The sequence below is a fragment of the Myripristis murdjan genome, chromosome 5 (genome assembly GCF_902150065.1).
Source record: "Myripristis murdjan chromosome 5, fMyrMur1.1, whole genome shotgun sequence".
Taxonomy (NCBI): domain Eukaryota; kingdom Metazoa; phylum Chordata; class Actinopteri; order Holocentriformes; family Holocentridae; genus Myripristis; species Myripristis murdjan.
This window is the reverse complement of record NC_043984.1, coordinates 32,667,742-32,692,430: the sequence shown is the minus strand read 5'-3', so window position 1 is coordinate 32,692,430 and position 24,689 is coordinate 32,667,742. Positions and strand designations below refer to the sequence as shown.

The 24,689-nt window shown below is 42.3% G+C and overlaps 1 protein-coding gene across 2 annotated transcripts in view; it reads left to right on the top strand.

The window, feature by feature from the left end:
* plxnb1b (plexin b1b) overlaps window positions 1-21,822 on the top strand; it is a 115,227-nt gene extending 93,405 nt beyond the window's left edge. For both annotated transcript variants that reach the window (XM_030051357.1, XM_030051358.1), the window contains 24 exons: window positions 841-1,007; window positions 2,621-2,772; window positions 3,352-3,457; window positions 4,205-4,341; window positions 5,050-5,226; window positions 6,658-6,895; window positions 7,929-8,171; window positions 9,246-9,425; window positions 9,694-9,842; window positions 10,609-10,709; window positions 11,523-11,740; window positions 13,042-13,220; window positions 13,743-13,809; window positions 14,647-14,793; window positions 15,402-15,567; window positions 16,577-16,680; window positions 17,038-17,122; window positions 17,565-17,731; window positions 18,577-18,737; window positions 18,955-19,102; window positions 19,568-19,632; window positions 20,195-20,270; window positions 20,369-20,443; window positions 21,635-21,822. In XM_030051357.1, coding sequence (XP_029907217.1) covers window positions 841-1,007; window positions 2,621-2,772; window positions 3,352-3,457; window positions 4,205-4,341; window positions 5,050-5,226; window positions 6,658-6,895; window positions 7,929-8,171; window positions 9,246-9,425; window positions 9,694-9,842; window positions 10,609-10,709; window positions 11,523-11,740; window positions 13,042-13,220; window positions 13,743-13,809; window positions 14,647-14,793; window positions 15,402-15,567; window positions 16,577-16,680; window positions 17,038-17,122; window positions 17,565-17,731; window positions 18,577-18,737; window positions 18,955-19,102; window positions 19,568-19,632; window positions 20,195-20,270; window positions 20,369-20,443; window positions 21,635-21,739 — 3,413 coding nt within the window. In that variant the 3' untranslated portion in view covers window positions 21,740-21,822. The remainder of the gene's footprint in view (window positions 1-840; window positions 1,008-2,620; window positions 2,773-3,351; window positions 3,458-4,204; window positions 4,342-5,049; window positions 5,227-6,657; window positions 6,896-7,928; window positions 8,172-9,245; window positions 9,426-9,693; window positions 9,843-10,608; window positions 10,710-11,522; window positions 11,741-13,041; window positions 13,221-13,742; window positions 13,810-14,646; window positions 14,794-15,401; window positions 15,568-16,576; window positions 16,681-17,037; window positions 17,123-17,564; window positions 17,732-18,576; window positions 18,738-18,954; window positions 19,103-19,567; window positions 19,633-20,194; window positions 20,271-20,368; window positions 20,444-21,634) is intronic.
* The last annotated feature ends 2,867 nt before the right edge of the window (window positions 21,823-24,689 follow it).

Genomic DNA, 24,689 nt, shown 5'->3' with positions numbered 1-24,689 from the left:
TGTCTCACCCCGAGGCTGAGAGAGAGAGAGAGACAGTAGAGGACATGTAGCTCTCTCTCTCTCAGGAATGATATTGTCATGTTTATGAATGTTTGGGGGCATTGCGCTATGTTTGGTATGAGAAGATCTGACTATACTTGTGCGAGCTGGCGGCACTGTAGAAATGAATTTTGTGACTCGGTGTGTGGGTGTGTTTGGGAGTCGGTGGCTTTTTAAGATGATTTCACTCATTTTCTCTTCTACTTTGGTGTCAGATGTTTCACTGAAGTAATAATTGGATGTAATAAGCAGTAAACCATAACATTTTCTTTTCAAGGTAAATGTCTGTTTTGTAACCGTCACTGATTGACACCCTGCAGTATTGTAGCCTGAAGCGAGCTTTTACATTTGCTGTTTGACTCACCTCTTTCTCAGACAAAAAATATTCCTCTGCACGGGAGCTGATGAGTTTTATGTTTTCAGAAGCAAGAGAAACTGTTTCTTTGAACTAAATAGCAGAAGGTAGAAGAAATAGAAGAATCCACGGTCTATATTGTAGACGCAGATTGGATCTGCATTGGCTGGCCGATGTTAAGACTGCACATATTGCATCAAAACACATGAAAAAAAACAGGGATATCATTAGTTTGTCACGCAGATGTAATGAGTTGGCAGAGCTTTGAAGTTTAGAGTTTAACTGTGAGATATCAAACCTGTACAGTGTTGTCCAGTATTGGTTGGACTCTACTGCACTGATTGTTATTAATACAGTATATTAGAGTGTTTTGCATACACTGATGTGCCCAAAAACTTCAGCACTGCGTCATGTTGATATTTGTGTTGTGTCTGTCCTGCCCTCAGTGACTCTGTACAACTGTTCGGTCGGCCGCTCGGACTGCAGCCGCTGCCACACGGCCGATCAGAAGTACGGCTGCGTGTGGTGCGGCGGCGCTCAGGCCAGCTGCCTGTACTCCGACTCCTGCAGCGAACCCATCGAGCAGACCTGCCCCGCCCCGGTCATACACACCGTGAGTACAGCCGGCCGCCTCAAAACTGAAAGGAATACTCCAACGTTTTGAGTAGAATAGCCTTTAGAGTACGTTAAAATAGTGACATCATCCTGCACACGTGAGTGTAAATTAAAATTTCAACCAAACCTTCACGAATCTTTGTCATCAACATCCCTCTCACCCACCTATCCCTTCAAATAAATGTCCTAATGATCTGTCCCTGCACTGTGTATCAGCAAATACATCAAATCAAGAAAGTAAGAGACCATTTCATGGGGCCTTTAATACAGGGAGGGTCAAGGTGCAGACACACTGCCTGACTTTCAGGCTTTTTTTTTTTTTTTTTTTAACTTAGGCTGAACAATTAATTGATTTTATATTGATAATGAGATTTAACAGAATGTACTATGTAAACTGCAAAGGCTGCAATTTTTAAAATATTTATTATTAACAAAATCAAGTGTGTCTGACTGAAGACCAGAGGAGATATTTCATTTTGCAGAAAAAAATTAGTTTCTCTGCTGCTGATACAGAAGGAATTGTAAGGGAATATTTGGAAACTACACAAAAAAACACAAACAAGCCAAAAAAAAAAAAAAAAAAGTTCTTCCATGCTCATGTTGCATGGAAGTAGTTTGGTTTTTCAAAGATTGATTTACATCAAAAGCAGGATTTGTGTAAATCAAGGTGGCAATGAGGCAATAATGTTCCCTCCAAAAACCATCAAGGTTTTGAGATATTATAAAAAACAATTATTTTACACAGTAGTTACTGAAAACTTTTGTAATAGCTGTGTTGTTTGACGATTTAGAGGTTAATGAACTGTTGGAAGCAAATTGTATCCGTACAATCATGTGACTGATTGTACGGATGGTGTAGTGTTTTAGTGTTCAGGATTTTAAAGACCATACTGGTGATTTTTTCATGTTTTAGTCCACTTTGCATACTTTTTACATGACCACAGACCATTTTCCAAAGGATACCAAACAGTTTGAGATGTTTGAATGTGTGTTTCCAACCTCCCAGGCAGCCATTAATTTCACTTTATTGCAAACAACAACATACAGTGACTTGGAAGTTGGCTGAGACAGGTGATCCATCACAGTGAACATCCTGCCCAGGTTTATTTTTGTCAAAGTTACTTTGTTGTTGCACATTAATTTAGTCGGATGCCTGCATCGATTTGAAAAGTCCACATGTCCTCTGATGCGTTCACATGCCAGTGAGAAGCTCCGACTTTGAAGTCATTTATGACCACCAGTCCTCATTTATGCCTTCACTTCTCATTTAACATCCAAGTTTACAGATTAATTGATTAGCAAATAACATTTGGCAGTTTGTTACCCCTTGAAAAAACTGTTAATTTCTCAGGCTGGGATTTGGACTCTTTCCTAACAACACTCCAGCGGTGTGTAGTCTCTGTTGGCCTGATATTAGGAAGCACAGCCCACAGGAGTCTGTACTGGTTTATTTAGATCAGTCACATGAAGTGGTTTTGTGTTCACGTTGTCTGCATAAAAGTCATTTCACTCATTAGCTAAATTTCTCTGCTCATCCGAAGCGGAGTTGTAGGAACCGTGAGGAGTATTGAGACGTTTTGGAAAAGTGAACCTCTTCCTGTGTTCCCTCAGATCGAGCCACTGTCCAGCCTGTTGGAGGGGGGCACCGTGGTCACCATCTCCGGCTCCAACCTGGGCCAGAAGGCAGAAGACATCCTGCACTCGGTGACGGTCGCCGGGGTTCCCTGCACCGTCATCCCCAGCCTGTACGAGATCTCCTCCAGGTACGGAAAACCTGTTTTTATGTGAATATTTGACGGATTTTCCCACAGGCTGAGCAGGTTTATTGAAGTTTCTTGAACCCCACTCAAAATCTATTGTTATTAATATTATTGTTGTTGTTGTTGTTGTTGTTCATGGTGTGAGTTCGAAAACTGAACATAATGTTTGTCTAAATTTCTGACACATGTTGATTCTGGAGATGCAGTTCACCTGTCAGCAGCCTGATTTTAGGGTGTATGTTTATTATGTCTTTGTTTTAATTGAGTTTAGGAAAAAGCCCTCATTCACAGTGAGGTCAAGCAGAAACAAAGTTATAAAAACAGAAAAAGAAAAAGAAGAGCAAACAATCAAAACCAACATATAAAAACAATTAATAAAAAAATGTAACATCCGAATCAGTTAACAAGTGTGACGTAAAAAGTTCAAGATTATGGATTTAAAATGACCAAAAGGTACCAAAGAATTGATTTTTAAAAAAATTAACATTAATTTTTTGTATATGGAAGTGCACACATGTGTGTTTCAATGATGTAAGTCTTTAGTTTTTTGTGAATAACCAAACTCTGATGTCCTACCTGCAGGATTGTGTGCAGGACCAAAGCCAGCGGAGGAGAGAAGGTGGGCCAGGTGTCTGTGGAAGTGAGCGGAGGACAGTTTGGCCTGTCCACCCAGAGGTTCAGCTACCAGGTAAAAGATGAGATTAAAATAGATCAGATTAGATGAGATTAAGATAGGCTAGATAAGATGAAACTTTATAATCCTCTTGGGTAAACTGGGTGGTTGTGGCAGAATCTCAATAGGATTGTAAAGAAAAATATAAAATCTAGGATATAATTAAAAATGGAACAAAAGGAGGTTATTAAACGTAAGGCAAACATTAATTACAAATCTAGAACATGTGAAGCGAAAGCAAAAGATTGAAACTATGAATGAATGCAGGCTGTGCAAGTAGAAAATACTAGGACAAAGAAAACTGAATGGGGGAAAATACATACAGTATGTAGTGTGAAAATAAACAAACAATGCAAATACGTCAGCATAGAACAACGTATACTGTATATACATATAACAGCTGCTAAAAAAGAGAGAATATCAAGGGGAAATGTGAATTTACAACATTACAATGTGTCTGCAAATTGCACCAAAACCCTGTCTGACATTATTCACATACCTTTAATAAAATACACTCACATTTTAGGCATTTAGCTGAGCTGATCCTTATGCCTCGGCCACAGAGATTAACAATAATCTCAACAGTAGAAAAAACTCAGATAGAAACAATTCACTAAGCCAGGACTCGCAGCAGGTGGAAGAAACAGATTTATAGGGCAGAATGTGGACATGGTCAGTTTAAATATTCGGTTCATCTGTGAGTGTGTGTGTGTGTGTGTGTGTGGGTGATGCATTACTAATCCTTCCTCTCTGCCGTCCCAGGACCCGTTTGTGATGGGCGTGTCACCGGAGAGGGGGCCCAAGGCCGGAGGAACCTCCCTGACCATCACCGGCCGAAACCTGCTGACCGGCCGTCCCACCGACCTCGCCGTCACTGTGGGAGGAGTGCCCTGCAACATGTGAGACACACACACACACACACACACAGACATGGAGTTACACATCATTTGTTGAATAGTCCTCAAACAGAACATGTGGGCGTCAGACAGGATTTTCTGCTTGAAACTGGGTTTGGGGTCTTTGGTTCAGGTTAATTCAGTTTGTTTTTTAATAGACGTTTAATAGACGTTTCAATATGAAGGGAATCAGGAATCGCTGTGAGAGCGAGGAGAATAACATGTTGCGAATGTCCTGGGTCGCATTCAAACCCGTGACGTCATATTTACCTTGCACGCTGCTTACATCAGACACCAGGATGCCCACTTACAGGCTCACTTTGTTATTCATTTCCATCTGCTCTTGATGTTTTCTCACATTTTGAAACATGTGCTGCTGTTACCCAACAGTTTTGGGGCAAGTTCATTAGTTTCGGTAGCAGGATAAATTTCCCCACAGCTGATTGTAAGACAGACTTGACTTGACTTGACTTGCCCTTGAGCAAGCCAGGTGTTCTGCCTGTGTGTCTGACCTCTTGACCTCCAAGTGGAGGGAGGAGGAGGAGGGGGGGCAGAGAAAAGACAGTTTACCTCCAGGAAACAATATAGCATCACACCCATTTATCCAGTGTATCAATAATTGTTTATCTCTCCTCTGTTTCCCTCCTCCTCCTCCTCCTCCTCCTCCTCCTCCTCCTCCTCCTCCTCCTCCTCCTCCTCCTCCTCGCTCAGAGTGCTGGATGTGCAGGAGTCCAGTGTTGTTTGTGTCACAGGCAGCAGCAACAAAACAGGAGATCACCGGGTCACCCTGCACTACGGCAGCAGCCAGCGCCACCTGCACAGCGCCACCTACCGCTACACCAGCAACCCCAACGTCACCCATGCCTCGCCTGCCAAGAGCTTCCTGGAGTAAGTGTGTGTGTGTGTGTGTGTGTGTGTGTGTGTGTGTGTGTGTGTAGTCCAGTCATTTTATGAAAAAACCTTGAATTAAAAGGTTGCTATATATATAGTAACCTTTTAATTCACTGTTTAAATGTCTGTTCTGGCATTTATTCCTTATATTCCTTATTAGCGCATATCAAATCAGATAATGTGTGATATGCATGTGTAAACAGAATAATTCAAAGAACTTGTAATTGACTTTTTTTCTTGTCTTTGTGTGTGTAATCAACTTGTGAATTTTTATAGTGATATCTGAAAGTAAAATTTTTAACCTTTTTCCCCTGTGTGTTAAAAACAGTGTTTTTTGGTAATATGTGGTCATAAATAGATGATTTTCAAAACTTTCCACCAATGGGATTCCTTGGGACTTTTTCCCCCTCACTCAGGACAAACTGAGGATACAAAATCAGTTGAGTTTGCTTCTCTTGCAAATTGTCCTAGGTTGACCCCAATTTTGGCCTAAAATTACTGGACTAGTGTGTGTGTTTCCTCCTCGGTGGATATTTTTGCCTCGAGAAAATTGTGCTCGTCGATGGATTCATCTCCATCTGTCCGCGTGTTTCATTTGGCAAGAAGATGTCATATTTCAAATGCCACCCGTTGGATTTTAGTGAAACCCGTCCTGGCATTTCGGAATGATTGACCAAAAGGGGGCGCTACAAAAACATGTTAAAACAAGGTGAAATATTTGTGACCTATTTGCTCGGAAGGGAGCTGCACTATTTGTGGGGGGTAATATGTATTGTTTTATGATAATCAGAAAAAAAAAAAAGAGGGTGACACTTGTTGTGCTTCCTGTCAGTGTGACTCTTTGCCAACGACAGTCACTGGCTGTTGCTGTCATTTCATCACCAAAAGCTTAAAAACATGTTGTGATCGCTGCTGTTTCCCAGCCACACCCTGCTGCTTGTACAAATACACACTTTCACACTGGTCGCTGCCCAGTGCGGCCACAGTCTGCTGCCGTTGGCTACCGAGCAAAGTGATGTTATTATTTTTTTATGAGAGCAGTGCGCACCATATACTGATGGAGTGAGATGCTTTGTGTTTCAGCTTCGGTGTCATGTCAGTCTGTAAAATCTGCCATAAAGCCTGTCTCGTTTTGCTTTTAGCAGCTGCTCATCTCGTAAAAAAGAATCATTAGTATGAGTTATGACGAGTTTTATTGTCTTAGGACGGGCAAAATATTTTGTTTCAGAAACTTTTCCACTCTGACATGAATAGAAGTCTGCAGAAACCAAACCAAAAGGATTGCTATTGGCAGCTTCAGTCCAGAAATCCTGGTGTTAGTTTTGGTGTCGGTTGCCATGGCGCACCGTGGTGTTGGCTGCAGAGCGAGAGGAGAGCGTTACACACTTACACACACACACACACTAAAACACTTTCCTCTGTGTGTAGCGGTGGCCGGCTGATCTACGTTTGGGGCCACAACCTGGACGTGGTGCAGGAGCCCAGGATGGTGGTGACCGTCTCTCCCTTCGAGTCCATCAGCCAGACCAAGAGGAGGAAGAGGAAGAGGAGGAGGAGGAGGAGCGGAGAGCTGGAGGTTGGAAGGGAGAAGACCTCGCTGGTGAGGCCGGCCAGGATGATCCCTGACCCCGTCTGTCCTGGAGACCCACTCTGCTCCGTCAAACAGGTCTGTAATTGATTTGCATACATGCTGTACAGCCTTTCCCTGATCTAAGCCATAACTGAATTATGCCTAAAACCTAACCTTAGCAATAAGACAAAATGACCACCCGAAATGTGAAACCTCCTGTTGCCATCCTAGGAAAGATAACATGGCATTACAGGCAGTACTGAAGCCCGTCTGTCAGCTGATCTGCCCGTACACTGCAAAAAGTCCAAATCTTACCAAGAATATTTGTCTTATTTCAAGTAAAAATGTCTTATTTCTAGTCAAAATATCTCATTACACTTAAAATAAGACATGATCACCTCAGAAATAACTTGTTTTTAGACGATTTTCACTTGTTTCAAGCTCATTTTCACTTAAAACAAGTGAAAATCGTCTAAAAACAAGTTATTTCTGAGGTGATCATGTCTTATTTTAAGTGTAATGAGATATTTTGACTAGAAATAAGACATTTTTACTTGAAATGACAAATATTCTTGGTAAGATTTGGACTTTTTGCAGTGTAATCAACATGAAAACGCGTCACATGCAAGTCCGAGTATAAACATACACCTGCAGCACCCAACAAGAGCTGATGCCGACCACGGAGCTGCTGGAGGGGAAATGAGGACGGCTGGCAAGAACAGCCAAACTGATACCATCAGAGCAGGGGAACAGAGCGCACACACACACATGCATGCGTGTGTGTGTGTGTGTGTATTTGTGGGGGGGTAGACGAATCGTTGAATCATCGTATTGAAGTGCCAACTCTGACTCGATTCTAGAAACTGTGACTCAGGCACAGCCCTAATTTAACATCAAAAACCAAACCTTAGTTCTCAAACTGAAACTAAAACCAAAAATTTGTTTGTTTGTCTGCCATATTCTCTCGAGTAGGGGTGTGTGTGTGTGTGTGTGTGTCATTGTGTGATATACTGGCAGAATTAACACATGCTTCGGCATATAAGAGATGCAATCATGCGATGCTTCCTTTAATTTTTGCCAAATGGAAATCAAAGCCTTTACCGAACGTCTGCTCTCCCCGTCTCCTCAGTTCACGGAGCGCTGCGAGGTCAACTCCTCCTCCCTGATCCAGTGCCGCTCTCCCATGGTGGACTCCTCCGTCTGGGGGTCAAAGGTCACCGTGGAGTTCCTGCTGGACAACCTGCGTTTTGACTTCAACAACCTGAACCCGCAGAGCTTCACCTACGAGCCGAACCCCATCCTGAGGCCCCTGAACCAGCAGGAGCCACTGAAGGTTTACCGCTACAACCCGGGCAGCTTCATCCAGCTGGAGGTCAGATCACAGAGCGGCGGCGGTGACCGCGTGCTGTCTGATGTAGCCTGATGTGGTTTAACCCTCGTATGACCCCTGGACATTTTTGTCCATTTTCAAAATTCAAAACTCCCTCACAGACAATCGCCATCCTCATCAGAGTTGATTTTTGGTGAGGGGGTGTCATTCTGGGTGAAATTTCAAAATCTCAGTTTTCAGCACAAAAATCCATTTTTTGACCCTGTAATGCATTTTTATCACATCCATGACCCTTCGTGGACAAAAATGTCCATTTTCTAGAAAGTGACCACCAAAAGGTCACGGGGGTGATTTTTGGCAAGAGGGGGTAATTTTGGGTTAAATTTGAAAATCCCAACTTTCAGCATGAAAATCCATTATTTGACCCTGTAATGCAGGGTTGAACACCTCTGGGTGCTGTTTTATTAGAGAGCAAAACCACTAAAAGGGGTGAAAGAGGTGTACCTTAGAAATAAATTGTACTATCTACTGTACTGTTATTGTTCAAAATTAACTGTGTTTATTGTTGTAAATCAAATATAATATTTTTCTCATGTTGAACTCTCATTTTGATTTTATTTCCAGGGTACACCTCTTTCACCTCTTTCAGGTGTTCAAAATGGCCTGGAAGGGGTTAAAATCTTGAAATCCATGTCAAAAGTGACTTCGTGTAACTCCATATGAGTCACTTCAAAGATTTTGAGGATAATAAGTACAAATAGCAACAATAAAAATTGGATAAATGACAGGTGGACATTTTTGTCCACGAAGGGTCATGGATGTGATAAAAAATGCATTACAGGGTCAAATAATGGATTTTCATGCTGAAAGTTGGGATTTTCAAATTTAACCCAAAATTACCCCCTCTTGCCAAAAATCACCCCCGTGACCTTTTGGTGGTCACTTTATAGAAAATGGACATTTTTGCCCACTTGAAGGGTCTGGATGTGACTTTTTTGAAGGGTAACTCAAGGGTTAAACTGTGACAGAAGAGCACATTGTTCTGCTTTTTTAATAGGAAAGAGCCTCCTTAAATGTATTTTGTGCTCATTCCAGCCCTCTCCTCTCTGTTTCCAGGGGGAGAACCTGGACTTGGCCATCACTAAGGAGGAGGTGGTGGTGATGGTCGGCGAGGGCTTGTGTGCTGTGAAGACGCTGACCAAAAACCATCTTTACTGCGAGCCGCCGCCCCAGCAGCCCGCACCGGGACCCAACGGCAAGAAACGCGAGGGCTCGGACAACCTGCCAGAATTCACCGTGAGTTCCCCCCCCCCCCCCCCCCCCCCCCGACAAGTTCCACACACACGAGTCGCCAGACGCTCTCAAAGTCTTGTCTAACATGTTGCTTATCAAGATCAAAGACATATTTAGCTTTCAGACTGTCTTTCTAAACTGATGAAGACAAAGCAGCTGGGATACATCACCTGCAGATGCACATGCAACAGGGACATTCACTGCTGTTTGAAGTCTGGCTAATTAAGTGTGTGTGTGTGTGTGTGTGTGTGTGTGTGTGTGTGTGTTTTAGGTCCGGATGGGCAATCTGAACTTCTCCCTGGGGAAGGTTCAGTACGACAGCCTCAGCCTGTCCACCTTCCCTCTGGAGGCTCAGATAGGAGTCGGGGTCGGAGCGTCCATCGTGGCTCTCATCGTCCTCATCATCGTGCTGATCTACAGGTCTGAGGATTGACTGTGTGTGTGTGTGTGTGTGTGTGTGTGTGTGTGTGTGTGTGTGTGTGTGTGTGGGTGTGGGTGTGGGTGTGTGTGTCTTGAAACAAAACTGTCCTGTTCATATTAAGTAGTCTTTTGTAGTTCTACCTTGCACACATGATACCCACAATACCCAAAATTGTAAGAACAGGTTATTTTCACATATTTTATACTGAAATTCCTTTACGGTCTCTTCAGGAAAAACAGTTTATTTTTAGGGTTTTAACAGTTTTGTAACAAAAACCAAAAAAATGAATCTGCATTCCTTGGTTCAGTGTGCCATATGCCTTGTGGTGAACTCCTTTTTTTCCACTAGCTCTTGCACATTATTTTTTTTTTTGTGTGTGTGCATGATGTGAAATTGCATTTGTGATACACACAAGTGAGATGAGCTCCATACAAAGGCTTTCAGTTACAATGCAGAGCTGTTACATAAAAAAACCCTATTCAACTTTTGTGTTGAATTACAGGTTTATGTTAAAAAGAAATTTGAATTCTGAGTCAGTTTAGTTTTTTTTCCCAGTCAAACGATGACACAAACCAAACTGCATTTGTTACAGACCCCCCGCTCCATCCTCTACATCAAAGTGACAGGAATGACAACATGGCATTGTGGTGAAAATCCTGCTTTGTATTCCATGTAAATCTGCTGTGAAACTATCTTTCTTTTCTCCCCCCGCCATCCCCTCCTTCTCCTCCTCCCTCCATTCTCCTCTGTATTCGACTCCTTCAGGAGGAAGAGCAAGCAGGCTCTGCGGGACTACAAGAAGGTCCAGATCCAGCTGGAGAACCTGGAAACCAGCGTGAGAGATCGCTGCAAGAAGGAGTTCACAGGTACAAACTGTGAGGCGGGGAGCGTTAGATGAAGAGGGAGCAGAGCAGGAGAGACAGGAAGGAGAATAAGACAGGAAAGCCAGAGACTCAAGAAGAAGAGGGAGAGTTTGTTTTTCTGCCTGGAGGCCAGCAGATCCACTTTGTTTTTCAGACCGGCCTTGTGAAATTATCCCATTACATCAAGCCTCCCAGATGAATTTTTTTTTCCCCAGCTCCCACACGGCTGCTGTGGAGGAATGAGTTTAATTTTTAGTCTGTCATCAGTGTCCAACGTCAATATTTACCCGTTCTCACCTCCTGACACAGTTCATACCATCCTCTCTCTGCATGCTGCATCCCGGCGCTCAGTCACAGAGTTACAGTGGCCGGTATAATGTGCATTATAATAAATAAAAAGTAAGATTAAAAACATATGAGATACACCAGCATAACAAGACAGCACAGTCCTGCTTAGAGGAGACATTTGGAGAGGTTTAATTGTAGGTTACAATTACATTAAGCTCATTACTAATATTTTTGGATAATAATTTCTGCTACATTTATCTTAAAATTTGTCTGTTTTCATGGCAAGAAAGTAGTCAGCATCTCCACCAGAAAAGTATTCTTGTCAGGGTGTGAAAGCCTCTGAAACAGCCCTTAAAAATCTGTGATACTCTACACTGAAACCAAAGATGTGTTATAGATAAATAAATTAGCAAATCATGATAATAATGATAATGCTGATAAGACTCACTAGATGTTATGGTACTGTCAGCTCCGGATATCAAAACACACGCTAACCTTTGACCCCTGCCTCTCTGCTCCCGCGTGCAGACCTGATGACGGAGATGATGGACATGTCCAGCGACCTGGTGGGCTCGGGGATCCCCTTCCTCGACTACCGCATGTACGCCGAGCGCATCTTCTTCCCCGGCCACCGGGAGTCGCCGCTGAGGCGCGACCTGGACGTCCAGGAGTGTCGCAGGCAGACGGTGGAGCAGGGCCTGGTGCAGCTGTCCAACCTGCTCAACAGCAAGCTCTTCCTCACCAAGGTGGGCATCATCACCCTCACAGTGACTCCAAACTGCTGCCATAACCACAGTTACATGAATCATTTTGTTGAACTTTGTTGAATTTATCTAGTAAAACATACACTAGAGCAGGGGTCGGGAACCTTTTTGACTCAGAGAGCCATAAAAGCACAATTTTTGGAAATTTGTTTCAGTGAGAGCCATATAATATATTTTAAGACTGAATTCAATTAAATGTGAGCATAACAAGCGTCTTAATTTATTCTTTTAAATAATGTTGTTATAATACTCACCGATACTCGTCATCTTTTTTTCTTTTCGCCATTTTCTCCGTCGAAGGGTTAGCTTTGAGCTAATGACCGAGCCAACTGATGCAAAAGGGGGCGTGTACCTGTGCACCCAGCAACGGCCCAGTAACGGCCAACGTAGGCTATCATCATCCAATTAAAATAATAGACAATCGCTAATGCAACTGCAACTCTGAACAAGACATGAGCAGTAGAAAATCGATGGATGGATTTAAACAAACGATAATATTTTAAAACCCGAAATCTGCGAGCCAGATGTTATCATCAAAAGAGCCACATCTGGCTCGCGAGCCATAGGTTCCCGACCCCTGCACTAGAGGTTTAGCTAGGGAGATTAAAACATTTTTAGTCTTGTTTGCAGGGTGTCTGCAGGTCGTAAAAATAGTTTAAAATCACTTAAATACAAATATTATGCATTGAAAGTGAGTTAATAGTCTTCCATTTCAATTTATGGGGTGTTATTTCAATTTAAAACATTTAATCTGATTTTTAAGAAGGGAGAAAAAAAAATCACATTTCCATAAATAGAGCTTCACTTTTTTTATAGAGCAAGTTTTATTTTTCCTTCCACTGATCCATCTTGTCAGCTGAATCTTGTCTGGTGTATTGTTTGATCTCAGACCTGTTTTGTCCTTTTAAGGTTATTTTGTAACCAATATATTTCTTCTTTTGTCAAAATTATTCAAACAACCAATTTGACACTTCTGATTTTAAAACTCTCAAGTGTGCCGACGAATTTAATCCCACCTTTAAACTGACCTGTTGCACTTATGTATTGGGAAACTGCTTGATTATTATAGATAAATCCAATTTGCTTAAATTACTCTCTAATTACGTGTCATATTCGGGTGTACAGAGATTTCCAGGAAAATGCCCGTACTTACCTGTCCCAGGTTCTGTGGAGCACAAAGGAGTGGTTAGATTTAGATGGTCATAATTAACTGCACACAACCTGGTTCGCCTTCAGTCTCTCACGCCACTCGTCCATTTCCTCTCCCCTCCTCCTCCTCCCAGTTCATCCACACTCTGGAAAGCCAGAGGACCTTCTCTCCCAGAGACCGAGCGTACGTGGCCTCCCTGCTGACGGTGGCGCTGCACGGCAAGCTGGAGTATTTCACCGACATCCTGAAGACACTCCTCAACGACCTGGTGGAGCAGTACGTGGCCAAGAACCCCAAACTGATGCTGCGACGGTGAGACCAGGACGGAAACTGTGCGGGCGTTTTAGGAACTTTTATGACTTGTAGTATAACCGGGTCTGATGTCTGAGGTCGTAAGTTGACGTTGTAGGGAAAACCACTCAGCATCGATTTCATAAATTTCAATAAATGTCAAAGGCATTATGGCTGATGATCTCAGGATGTCCTACAGATTTCCTTTCCTTGTGGCTAGATGGAAAAATGAAATCTTCTCGGGACACCGCCTGCTCCACTTTAAACTCCCTACAGGACAAGTTTAGATACACCAATATTATTTCCCAAGGTTAATTTATATCAGTTTCAAAAACTTAAAATTTAATGGAAATGGACAGTGTAAAAACTCTGTTGGACCATGTAATATTTTAAATTAGGTCTTCTTAAGTCAGTTGGGTGTTGCTGTCTGACTGTTGTCCTCTTTATGTTGTCCTTGTTTTGTAACTTTGATTTTAGTCTTATTTTAGCTGCCTAATTGGTCTCTTTTGGACAACAAAACATTTGTGTTGTCTTTCTGTGCAGAACGGAAACGGTGGTGGAGAAGCTGCTGACCAACTGGATGTCCATCTGCCTCTACGCCTTCCTCAGGGTCAGTCACACCACCAAGCCGGGAAGAATTTCAGTCTAAATATTAAAATCACCTTCCTCTATAAAGTGATTGCTGGCTGATAACGTTTGCTTAACATTTGCATAACACTTACCCAAAGGTTTTAATCAGGACTTGTTACTGGCTTAAGTCCTAGGATAGTCTGGGAATGTAAGTAATGTTGTCCATTTCCCCCCATTGTTGTACTGGACAGCTTCCAGTGTGCTCCTTTGCCATTGTGTGAATACATAAAGCACAAGAAAATAAGTTTATTTCATTTATTTAGATGTGTTTTGATGAAGTAAATGTCCATCATACACCACAATATGCTGTTTTAGAAGATACCCTCTCACTTCTTTCCAGTATGTAAATCCTTTTTGATGCCTACTTGACAGATTCAAACTACAAAGTTCGATAACTTTACTGATCATTAATCTATTTGGATGATTTTAATAATCCAGCTACGTCAGGATATTATTAAAGAAGTATAACTTTTAATTCGCTGATGAATGTGCACTCGAAATGTCAAAACACTTGACTTTTGGCAAATACCAGGAGAGGTTTTTGGGTGAATTGTCCCCATGCACAGTCAAGGATAAAGTCAAAAACCTCCTGAGAGTCAGTAGTTGAATTTAGTTAAAAAAAAAAAACAAAAAAAAAACAAAAACACTGTTGGGCCTGCATGGCACACAGTCGACAACCACTTATCATCTGTATTTTACTATTGAACTTGGATGTTCCTCATGTGCCCCCTGAAGCCCTTTGGTTGTTATACTGTGTGTTTGGCTAGTGCTAGCTGACCTGTGTGTGTGTGTGTGTGTGTGTGTGTGTGTGTTTCAGGACTCGGCTGGAGAGTCTCTCTACATGCTGTTCAGGGCCATAAAGCACCAGGTGGATAAAGGACCGGTGGACGCTGTGACCGGCAAGGCCAAGTACACGCTGAACGACAACCGCCTGCTGCGGGAGGACGTGGAGTACAAGACACTGGTGAGGAGAATAACACACACACACACACACACACACACACACACACATACACACACACACTCTTTTACATTCAGTTATTTGCACAGGATTCAGATTCTAGATGGACACTTGGATAAGTAATGAAAGCATATTGTCTGCCAGAAACAAAGCTTACACACACAACTATTTGCCAACTCTGAGGACGAATATACATGGATAGACAGTGTGCACTGGTGGCAGCTGACCAGTAGAGGGCGCCAGGCTGCCACCTGAGAGAATTGCATTGGGGGGATAAAAAGATTTCAGAAAATGAGGTTGATTCTATATTTTACTTTGAGATCAAGTAGAACGTAAATTGTGCTTAATGTCTGAATATTTTAGCTTTTAAATGTCTAAATATTTGAGTTTTTCAGTATTTTTTCCTCAAGCTTTACTTTCTGCTTGTCCTGTTTGGCTATAGAGTTGTTATTTCACTGCAGGCACGCTTAACTTACTGATACAAGAGGAATTTTGAATGATTTTCTAAAACATTTTGTCTGTGTGTCGCGCTTGGTCCTGCACACACTGCCGCGCTTCCACACCTCGTCTGTGTGTCCGTCTCACACCGCCTCTCTCTCCGTCTCGTCCAGACTCTGAATGTGCTGATGCAGGGCGGGGGGGTGAACGAGACCCAGCCGCTGCCCTCCAAGGTGCTGGACTGCGACACCATCACCCAGGTCAAAGAGAAACTACTGGATCAGGTGTATAAAGGCACCTCGTTCTCCCACCGGCCGCACACCGACTCCCTGGACCTGGGTGAGTCCCACACTTATTATAGTTTTGTATTTTTCATCAGTTTTTATTTTCATTTCATTCTTAATTTTTGTTGTCAATGAAGTTTAGTTTCAGGCAGTTTTAGGTTTTTTAGTTTAGTTTCCTGGCTCACATGACAGATCACCTGTGGACAGCTATGTGCACAGAAATTTGAGTTGCATCTTGCAATGCCGGTCTAACTTATGATATCCACTCAATCAATATTATATTGAAAATGGCCTCTTTTTATTGTTGAAGCAGGGGAGTTATGAGGGATTAGGGAACAAACAAGTTGTATTTGTCCGTCACGGGAAGAAAGTAACAAACAAACAAACAAACAAACAAAAAAACACAAAACAAGTCATTCTCAAAATGATTTCCAAGGCACAACTTTTTTTTTTTTTTTTTTTTTTTTCCGGTGCAAAAAGAGTTTCAAAAGCCATTATTTAACTCACTTACCACCGACCACAAAGAGTTGTGCCTTTGAAAGTATTTTGAGAATTGCTTGTGTTTTTTACATTCTACATCCTCACTCCTAAATAAAGCTGATTTAGCAGCATCATTTTTGATATCATTAGGTGTGAGTGCTCAAATCCGAGGTGCCTGTGGGCTGCATGGCTTTGGCCTCTGATTCTGTGGCCTCATTTCCACATTATGTCCCGAGCAGAACTGAAAAAATGAGACCCTAACACTGACGAGAAAACGATCAGCTCTGTGTCGCACCTGAGGGGAAAAATCAGAACAGCTGCAGAGTTTCGCATGCGGTGTTTCCTTTACATTTGTCTAGCTGTGGTGCCCCCTACAGCCAGAAACATGGAAATGCAATGAAAAGTCCATCATGTGGCCCATACGTTTATGCTTGTGCGACTGTACACTTACATACAACCATGCACGCAAAATACAGTAAAACAGCAAGATATCTGGTCAACCAAAGACTTAATTGATCTACCAAACACACACACACACACACACACACAGTCCAAGCTGATGGTGTCGTGGTTGCGTGTTTCAGAGTGGAGGTCGGGTGTAGCCGGCCACCTCATCCTGTCGGACGAGGACTTGACGTCTGTGGTGCAGGGCAACTGGAAACGGCTCAACACACTGCAGCACTACAAGGTGAGTCAGCTGGGTTCACACACACACACACACACACACACAGGTGACAACGCTCTGTTAAGGCTTAAGAAAATGAAGACTTTATTAGTGACAGAACTGAATGCATGATGTGGCACAAGAAAAGCAAAAGTCCTGTCACTTGACACACCTTCACAGTCATTTTTATCCATGATGCATTTGAACAGTCAGCTGTTTGGACAGGGGTGACTTCCTCGGTAAGTCCTGGTTAGTCTCATGCAGGTTGATGGGAAACAGAGACAGGAAGCCGGGCCCACAGTGGAAGCAGACTAATGCAGAGTATCAGCTGTAGTTGTTGTAGTTTTGTAACGCCTCTGGATCGTCTCTGCTGGTCTTCAGGTCCCAGACGGTGCGACGGTGGCTCTGGTCCCGCGTCACACCAAACACATTCACCATGACAACCACGACTACGTGGCAGGAGAGAGTGAGTCCCTCTAAAAAACATCTTACTGTCCCTGTCAGAGGAAAGTCAGCTTCTCCTGCTGATTACACTTTCCTTTGCTCATTTTCTTAATATCATCTACTGAGTTATTAAAAAAAAATCATGATATTTTAGATCCAGTGCCTTTTTCTTAATAAATGTTACAGTATTTTGAGGATAAGTATTCATGCTTTCATCAGGTATATACACACAAGAAAGTTTTGAAAATTATCAATGATCATTAGTAATCAGTAATGAGTATTTAGTCATTATTAGTGTGGATAAAATGAGGTGACCAGGCCTTTTCTGATTAAGGAGGCCAAGACATAACTCACTATTTTAGACTTTATTTTACAGTTGTAGGTAAATGTTAATTTTCCTCAGCCAGAACGCTGAGGAAAGTTCAGACAGTCCAAACCGGCCTCATTGTAATTGGACGTTGCAGAGACGCCGATGCTGGAGGACGCTGACGAGGGCGGCGTGCGGCTGTGGCACCTGGTGAAGGCCAGCGAGGAGCCCGAGCTCCCCAAACACCGCAGGGGCAGCCTGAGGGAGAGAGAGAGGGCCAAGGCCATCCCGGAGATCTACCTGACCCGACTGCTGTCCATGAAGGTAGGCACACACACACACACTCACACACACACACACACACACACACACTAGCTTGTCCAACCTGTAGCACAGTTTCAATGAACTTTTCAAATATTGCAACCACAGTCCAACATTAACACAAAATTATCATTTTAATTCTGTTGCAGTAACTCAAAGCATCTGATTGAACACAATAAAATAAACTGCATAGAAAGCTTGTAGGATTGTGTATTTCTTAAAAAAAAAAACAAAAAAAAAAAAAACATGTATATTAATTATTTTGATTGGTAAAAATTATTCTTCAAAGGTATTTTTTTTAGTTTACCGGCTCTGGGTAAATGAAGGTAATTTTTTTTATTATGAGACACTAATAAAATAAGATTTTTTTTTCTTTCCATCCACTTGGCTGAAGTGGATAAATTGCCTGACATAGATTCAGTTTGTGCTCTTATACAAATGTTGGCCTTGTTTCATTTTGTCTGAAGATCAAGAACTTAGAGATATTGCCCTCATTTTTCACCTGGGCTTTTCGGGGAGGTTTTTCTTGCTTTTTCTTCTTTTTATCTGTTATAAACTTGTTTGAAACTGTAAACGGTGAATTTTGCTTCAAATCAACCTGAACCTGAACTTGATATTCGCAAACACCAGTGAATGTTTGTATAACCAAAAAAAAGCGCCTTACATTCTGGGAGGCTGGAGTAGACAAACATGCCTGGCAAACAAAACAATAACAATCCAAAAAATAGATATCACAGGTGACCACTTTCATTTAGCTTTTTTTTAATTTAGTACATCACAGTAAGTATTCTGTGTGTTCAGGGCTGCAATGACTGAAGGTGTGTTGTTGTTTCCCTCCGTGTCCACAGGGGACGCTGCAGAAGTTTGTGGACGATCTCTTCACGGTGATCCTCAGCACCAGCCGCCCCGTCCCGCTGGCCGTCAAATACTTCTTTGACCTGCTGGACGACCAGGCGGGGCACCACGGCATCTCCGACCCCGAGACCATCCACATCTGGAAGACCAACAGGTACACACACACACACACACACACACACACACAGACACATAGCAGTTTTTACCTATTATTAATGTATTTTAGCATATTTGCATATATGTAGGTAGACACAGGTTGAGTTAAAATGATACACGGGTTTGCCAATCAGGTCAGCAACAATAAAAGCTCAGCAACAGGTTTGATGGACGTAAAATATCTGATTGTTATAATTTCTCGTCTGTCGCTGCAGTCTCCCGCTGCGTTTCTGGATCAACATCGTGAAAAACCCTCAGTTCATCTTCGACGTGCAGACGTCGGACCACGTGGACGCCGTGCTGTCCGTCATCGCTCAGACCTTCATGGACTCCTGCACCATCGCCGAGCACAAGCTGGGACGGGTGAGGCTGTTAACCAGACATTTGTTTACGTCCCTCCGCGACGGGACAAAATAACCAGGACGTTATGTTGTCATGAAGTCACATGAACTCTTCATATTGACGCCACAGGTTCCCCTCACAGGGCAGACGATCTGATTTAGATTTTAGAGCATCTTGCTGCCTACATTTGCATGTTAATGAGGGAAAATAGTGTCCATTAGGCAGCTTAAATGCCTTATGCTTCACCCTGAACTACAAATATAGCAGCCAGTGGATCAGACTGTGGCATTTTCTCAAATATTGCTGCCACATTTAGAAAAGCAGGACATGTGTGGAGGCAGCAGTGTTACAGTGGTCACAAATAGAGGCGACATTTGAATACGTTGTAGCAGCTGTTTAACCAGATCCTGTCCCATCTCTCTCTCTCTCTCTCTCTCTCTCTCTCTCCCTCTCTCTCTCTCTCTCTCTCTCTCTCTCTCTCTCCAGGATTCCCCCATCAACAAGCTGCTGTATGCCAGAGACATTCCCCGCTACAAGCAGATGGTAGAAAGGTTGGTTCAGCTTTAACACTTGATCTGACTGTCTGGGCTCCAGCACTCGGTTCCTCTGCCAAACATGAGATGGGATTTCACACCAACATGTCATGTTTCCTTCTTCAAATGAAATTATCGAGCAGTCACCGCTCAGTGTTTCAAAAACTCTGCTACATCACTGTTTTTGGTCGCAATACGTCTCAGGTTTCACGTTTAATAATTTACATTTGCACCAGCTTTCGTTTCGTCAGTTTGTTTTTGCTTTCATTTTTTTTTTCTCAAAAGTGTTTTTTTTTTTTCTTTTTTTGGAAAAAAACACAGTTACACAGTATATCACGGACTTGAAATACACATCTACAAAGTATTGGACTATTCCTTTAAGGATTATTTTTATAGACTTGCTTTAATGTGATGTATATTTTCCTGTTACTTTGCACTGTGATATTGTTTTTACACCCCTGTTCTTGTGTTTTCATGTTGTGGCCTGTTGTTGCTTCTTTTCATTTGACTGTAAAAGCATTTTGTAAAACACTTTTTCTCCTTGAAGTGACAAATAAATATTATTGTTATTATGCGGCAGGTACTACGCTGACATCAGGCAGACGATCTCAGCCAGCGACCAGGAGATGAACTCTGCTCTGGCTGAGCTGTCCCGGGTGAGCGGAGCCTCATGTTGCCACAACATTAAAACAATATAGACATAAATACCAAGACCCACAGGGTGAAGTCTGACCTGAATGTGTCTGTTTCCCAGAATTACTCAGGAGAGCTGAATTACCTTGTCGCACTGCACGAGCTCTACAAGTACATCAACAAATACTATGACCAGGTGGGTTTATTTAACGCTGTTGCTCTGTCCCTGCACAAACGTGTGTGTGTGTGTGTGTGTGTGTGCGCCTCACAGTGTGACCTCTGCTGTGTTACTGTCCCATCAGAACAAAATGAGATTTTACTGCCACAGTTCAAAAATATTCACGTTAAACTTATCAGAACAGCCACATTTAAATTAATGTTAATTTATGGGGAAAAAATCCATATCTCCTGCTAATTAATTAGCACTAAGAAGCTGAGATGAGCATCATCAGTTTGTATTTATGCCACATTTAACATGACATGAAATTAAAGCCAAGTCTCACAGACAGTGGTAGTGGGTTAAAAAAATTAAAAAAGGTGGAAAAACTGTGACTTCTAATTGGTCATCATCAGGCAGACAGACACCAATATTCAGAGATAATGTGGCACTGATTAATTTTCTTTATTTAATTCTTTATTTCCTTAAGAGCCCAATCAGAAAGGGAGCAACAGTACACACAAACACACACAGTAGATGTAAGGCTACGAAAAAACTGTAAACGAAGGAAAAAGTAAAGTCTGCACACTTTGCTTCGAGCCACAAATTTTATTAGAGAGACAGTGTTTTGATCTGAACTGGATCTTCATCAGGTTTTTTTTTTACCTGAAATTTTGTCTCTAATGAAATTTGTGGCTTAGAGCAAAGTGTGTAGGCTTTACTTTTTCCTTTTAAGAACCCAGTCATCCATGAAACCAACAGCAGTGCAACATGACTTATTATTAGGTCTGGGCGATATGGTTCAAATCAGTATCACAATACTGATCAATATATATTGTGATATGACTCATGCATGCAAAATGACATTAAATAATCAAAATGCTGTCCATCCCTTTTAACCGAATAGTAAACTTTGTAATTTTCGAAAAGTACTCATGCCTAATGTCAGTTTCCAAATAACATCTGCTTGTCATCAGATTAGACGGCAGAATCATTTCTCATGATGTCACCAAATCATCACATTATTCATAAAACAAATATTATTAACAGTAATATTGAAGCATCACCCAGCCCCTGAATACTGTGAATTTTTGGCGCCTTTAGGTCTCCACATCCCTGCTTACGTGAATGTTTATCTTATTTTTCTTGCTCTCATCATCCCCCTCATCATTCTCTAACTCTGTTTCTCCTCCTTCATCCCTCCGTCGTTGTCGTCCTCCTCTCCCTCAGATCATCACGGCGCTGGAGGAGGACACCACCGCCCAGAAGATGCAGCTGGGCTACCGGCTGCAGCAGATCGCCGCCGCCGTGGAGAACAAAGTCACCGACTTGTGACAGAGGAAGCAGCCGACGGCGCCGCGGCCAGCAGGGGGGTCGGGTGGGTACGGGGTCGGGTGAAAGGGGACCGAATTAAGAGACGCACGCCCTGCAGGTGTAACTGTAAAGCTGGGAGGGAACAGGCAGGAAGACGGACGAACAGGAGGACGAATGGACTCTTCTGTCTGAGGAGGGAGGAGCGAGAGGCTGCTGGAGCAACTCTGCTTTTTTTTCAACACTAAGGATCATAGGATTCACATTCAAGCACCTGTTTTCCTGCTCTTTTAATGGACGGGAGCATCGATACATTTTGGCCGGACACTCTGAGGCCGAATGCACTCTGTGGAGCGTGGAGTCGACGAGAAACTGCAGGAAGAGAGAAACTGTGCTGGATTTTCTGGCTGAAAGTGGCTGTTTTGTACCTGCTGCCTCTCCTCCCCAAAATCTGTGTCAGTTGTGAAGACTGAGCTCAAGTGTTTTGTTTCAGAGTCAAAACTCTCCAGAGTCACTGAGCTGTAACGGTAGCAACCAGGCGGTCCATGGCTAGCTAACCTGACTCCAAAACTTGATAAAAATTGAGATTTTATGTCAATGTTTTCCCTCTCCAGAGAGTTTGGGTGATGTCGATACATTTTAAAGAGGTACCTCTTAAGCCTTGTGTGCTTGTTGCTGTAGGATCAAGTGTCTCTCTCGTTTTCTTCAATTTTTCTTTGTGTGTGTGTGTGTGTGTGTATGGTGATCTGTGTATCTGTAAATGTGTGCACAAAATAATCCACACTGCCCTGGTGTTCAAGCCCCATCTTCCACTTGTATTCTCCACACGGCCATCTGAAATAATTTTGATTCCCTTTGTCTCAATACTCGAGTTACACTTCTGTTTTCCTGCATAAATGAAAGGAGTTTGTTCCAAAATGAGATTTGGCATTTAAATGTCTGCTTCCTGCTCTCGCTGGCATGATAGTAAATCCAACAATGGAATATTAATTATTAGTTATCCTTACACTTTTGCTTACAGTTTTAGTATTTGGAAAATACTGAGAACCGAACTTAAAGGTCAACAACTTTTTCTCGAAAATGTAAATACGTTTTGCAATGAAATCCTCAGTCACAGCATTAGTTTTTCTTCAACTCCCGTCACTTTGAATGACTCACGGGGGAAGTTTCACGAGTGATTGCCACGCTCTACCTCAAACTTTTGTGCTGCATCGACTAAATACTCTGAGCTGGATGTCTTCTCTGTGATGATGCTCCCGCTGACACCACAGCCTCCGTTTGACACGCCACCAGTACGGCAGCACAGCACATATCCGTCCTCCCAAGGATACGTGGCATGATGCATATACAGTAACCAATGCTGGACATTCTCATTTGCACCTCTACACACACACACACACACACAAACACACACTTGATCCAGACATTTCATTTTATTGTATCTTGACATTTCTGCGCTCTCTTTACGTCACAAACTGCAGTGAAACTGAAGCAGAGAGCATGGTACTCGGTAAAGTGTTTTTTTGTTTGTTTGTTTGTTCTTTTAAAGGTACTTAAAATCGAGTGAATGACGGTTTACTTTGGCTCCTGTTATTGTTTCTTGCTTTTATACTTATTCGTGGCGATGTGTCTGTAGTGTAAAAGTCACTGGAAAGACGTTGAAGAGGAAAAACGAAGTAAAAATCCTTCCATGAAGATGCTCCCTTTTTAGTGAAGTGGAATCCTAGTGTGCAACACAAGTGTGTTTTATTGTGTAATTCCTTCGTGTTTCCATTTTGTACATTTTTAACATTCCTTTTTTAGCGTTCTGAACAAGGTATGGTGTGTATTGCATCATTGCTGACCTTGTTCAGTTGCAAACCAAGGTGATTGTACTTCTTGATTTTTTTTTTTTTTTTTTTTTTGGGCAGTAATACCATCTTTAGTATCTCTGCTGCAGTTCTAGTAGTGGACACAAGGTGACGCTGCTTTGTGTGCTGGAGTCTACCTGGCATGTTTTTTTCCCCAGTTACAATTAATTATGTATTGAGCACACTGCTGTTTTTTTTTTTTTTTTTTTTTTTTTTGCCTGGTGAAGTGCATTGTGTCACTGGTTCAGTAGCTATAGTTGATAATTTTCTTACACTGCTCTGCTCTCTGTTGGAACAAAGGAGGCTTTCCGTTCATGTTTTCGGTGAAATCCTTCGTGCACCAGAGACGTTTCCTCACATCCAAGCTGAAAAATGTGTGATCTTGTTTAATGGACAGAGACTGGGGTTGCAGGTTGCACTCATGGCTTCCCAATGGTTGGTGACCAAACAAAAAAGAAAAAAAGACACAAAGACAGTGGAAAAGGGTTATCTTTAAACTGCCTGGCTCATTGCTGCCCATGCACCCCCCTTGAAGTGATTTGAGTGTGTCATTCCCCAGGTTTGGTCTCAGCATGTCAGAAAGTAGTGTGTAGGCTCATCACTACAGTACTTAAACACACAACCAACTAACAGTGACTCATGTTGTCTGGCTGGTTTGTACTGCCATGTGCTGTCAGTGTAGATGGGTTATGAGAGCCTGGCTGGAGATGACTGAGGGAAAACTTTTAACTGTGTCGTTAGGCTGTATAAATTTGGCTATGTAGAGCAGGCTCTGCAAGGAGCAAATTTAAAGATGTTTCTTATTTTTCCGTGTTAATATCATTGTACATAATGATTTAATAATGTAACTGTAGTGATTTAACCTGTTTAATAAGAGAAGGCGCAAATTCTCACAGATGGCGATGTAATAAAGTATTCATAAAATTATACCAGTGTTATGTGTTGTGTGTGTGTGTGTATGTGTGTGTCTGTGCATTAGCTGTTCATTTTATCATGATAATGAGTGAGGAACTGACACTGACTCGCACCGTTTGTAGTTCCAGGGTTGGTTGCAGGGTTGCCAAGTCCGCGTTTTTTCCGCCAAATTGGGCTACTTTTTAAGTGTTGCTGCGGGTAACAAATTT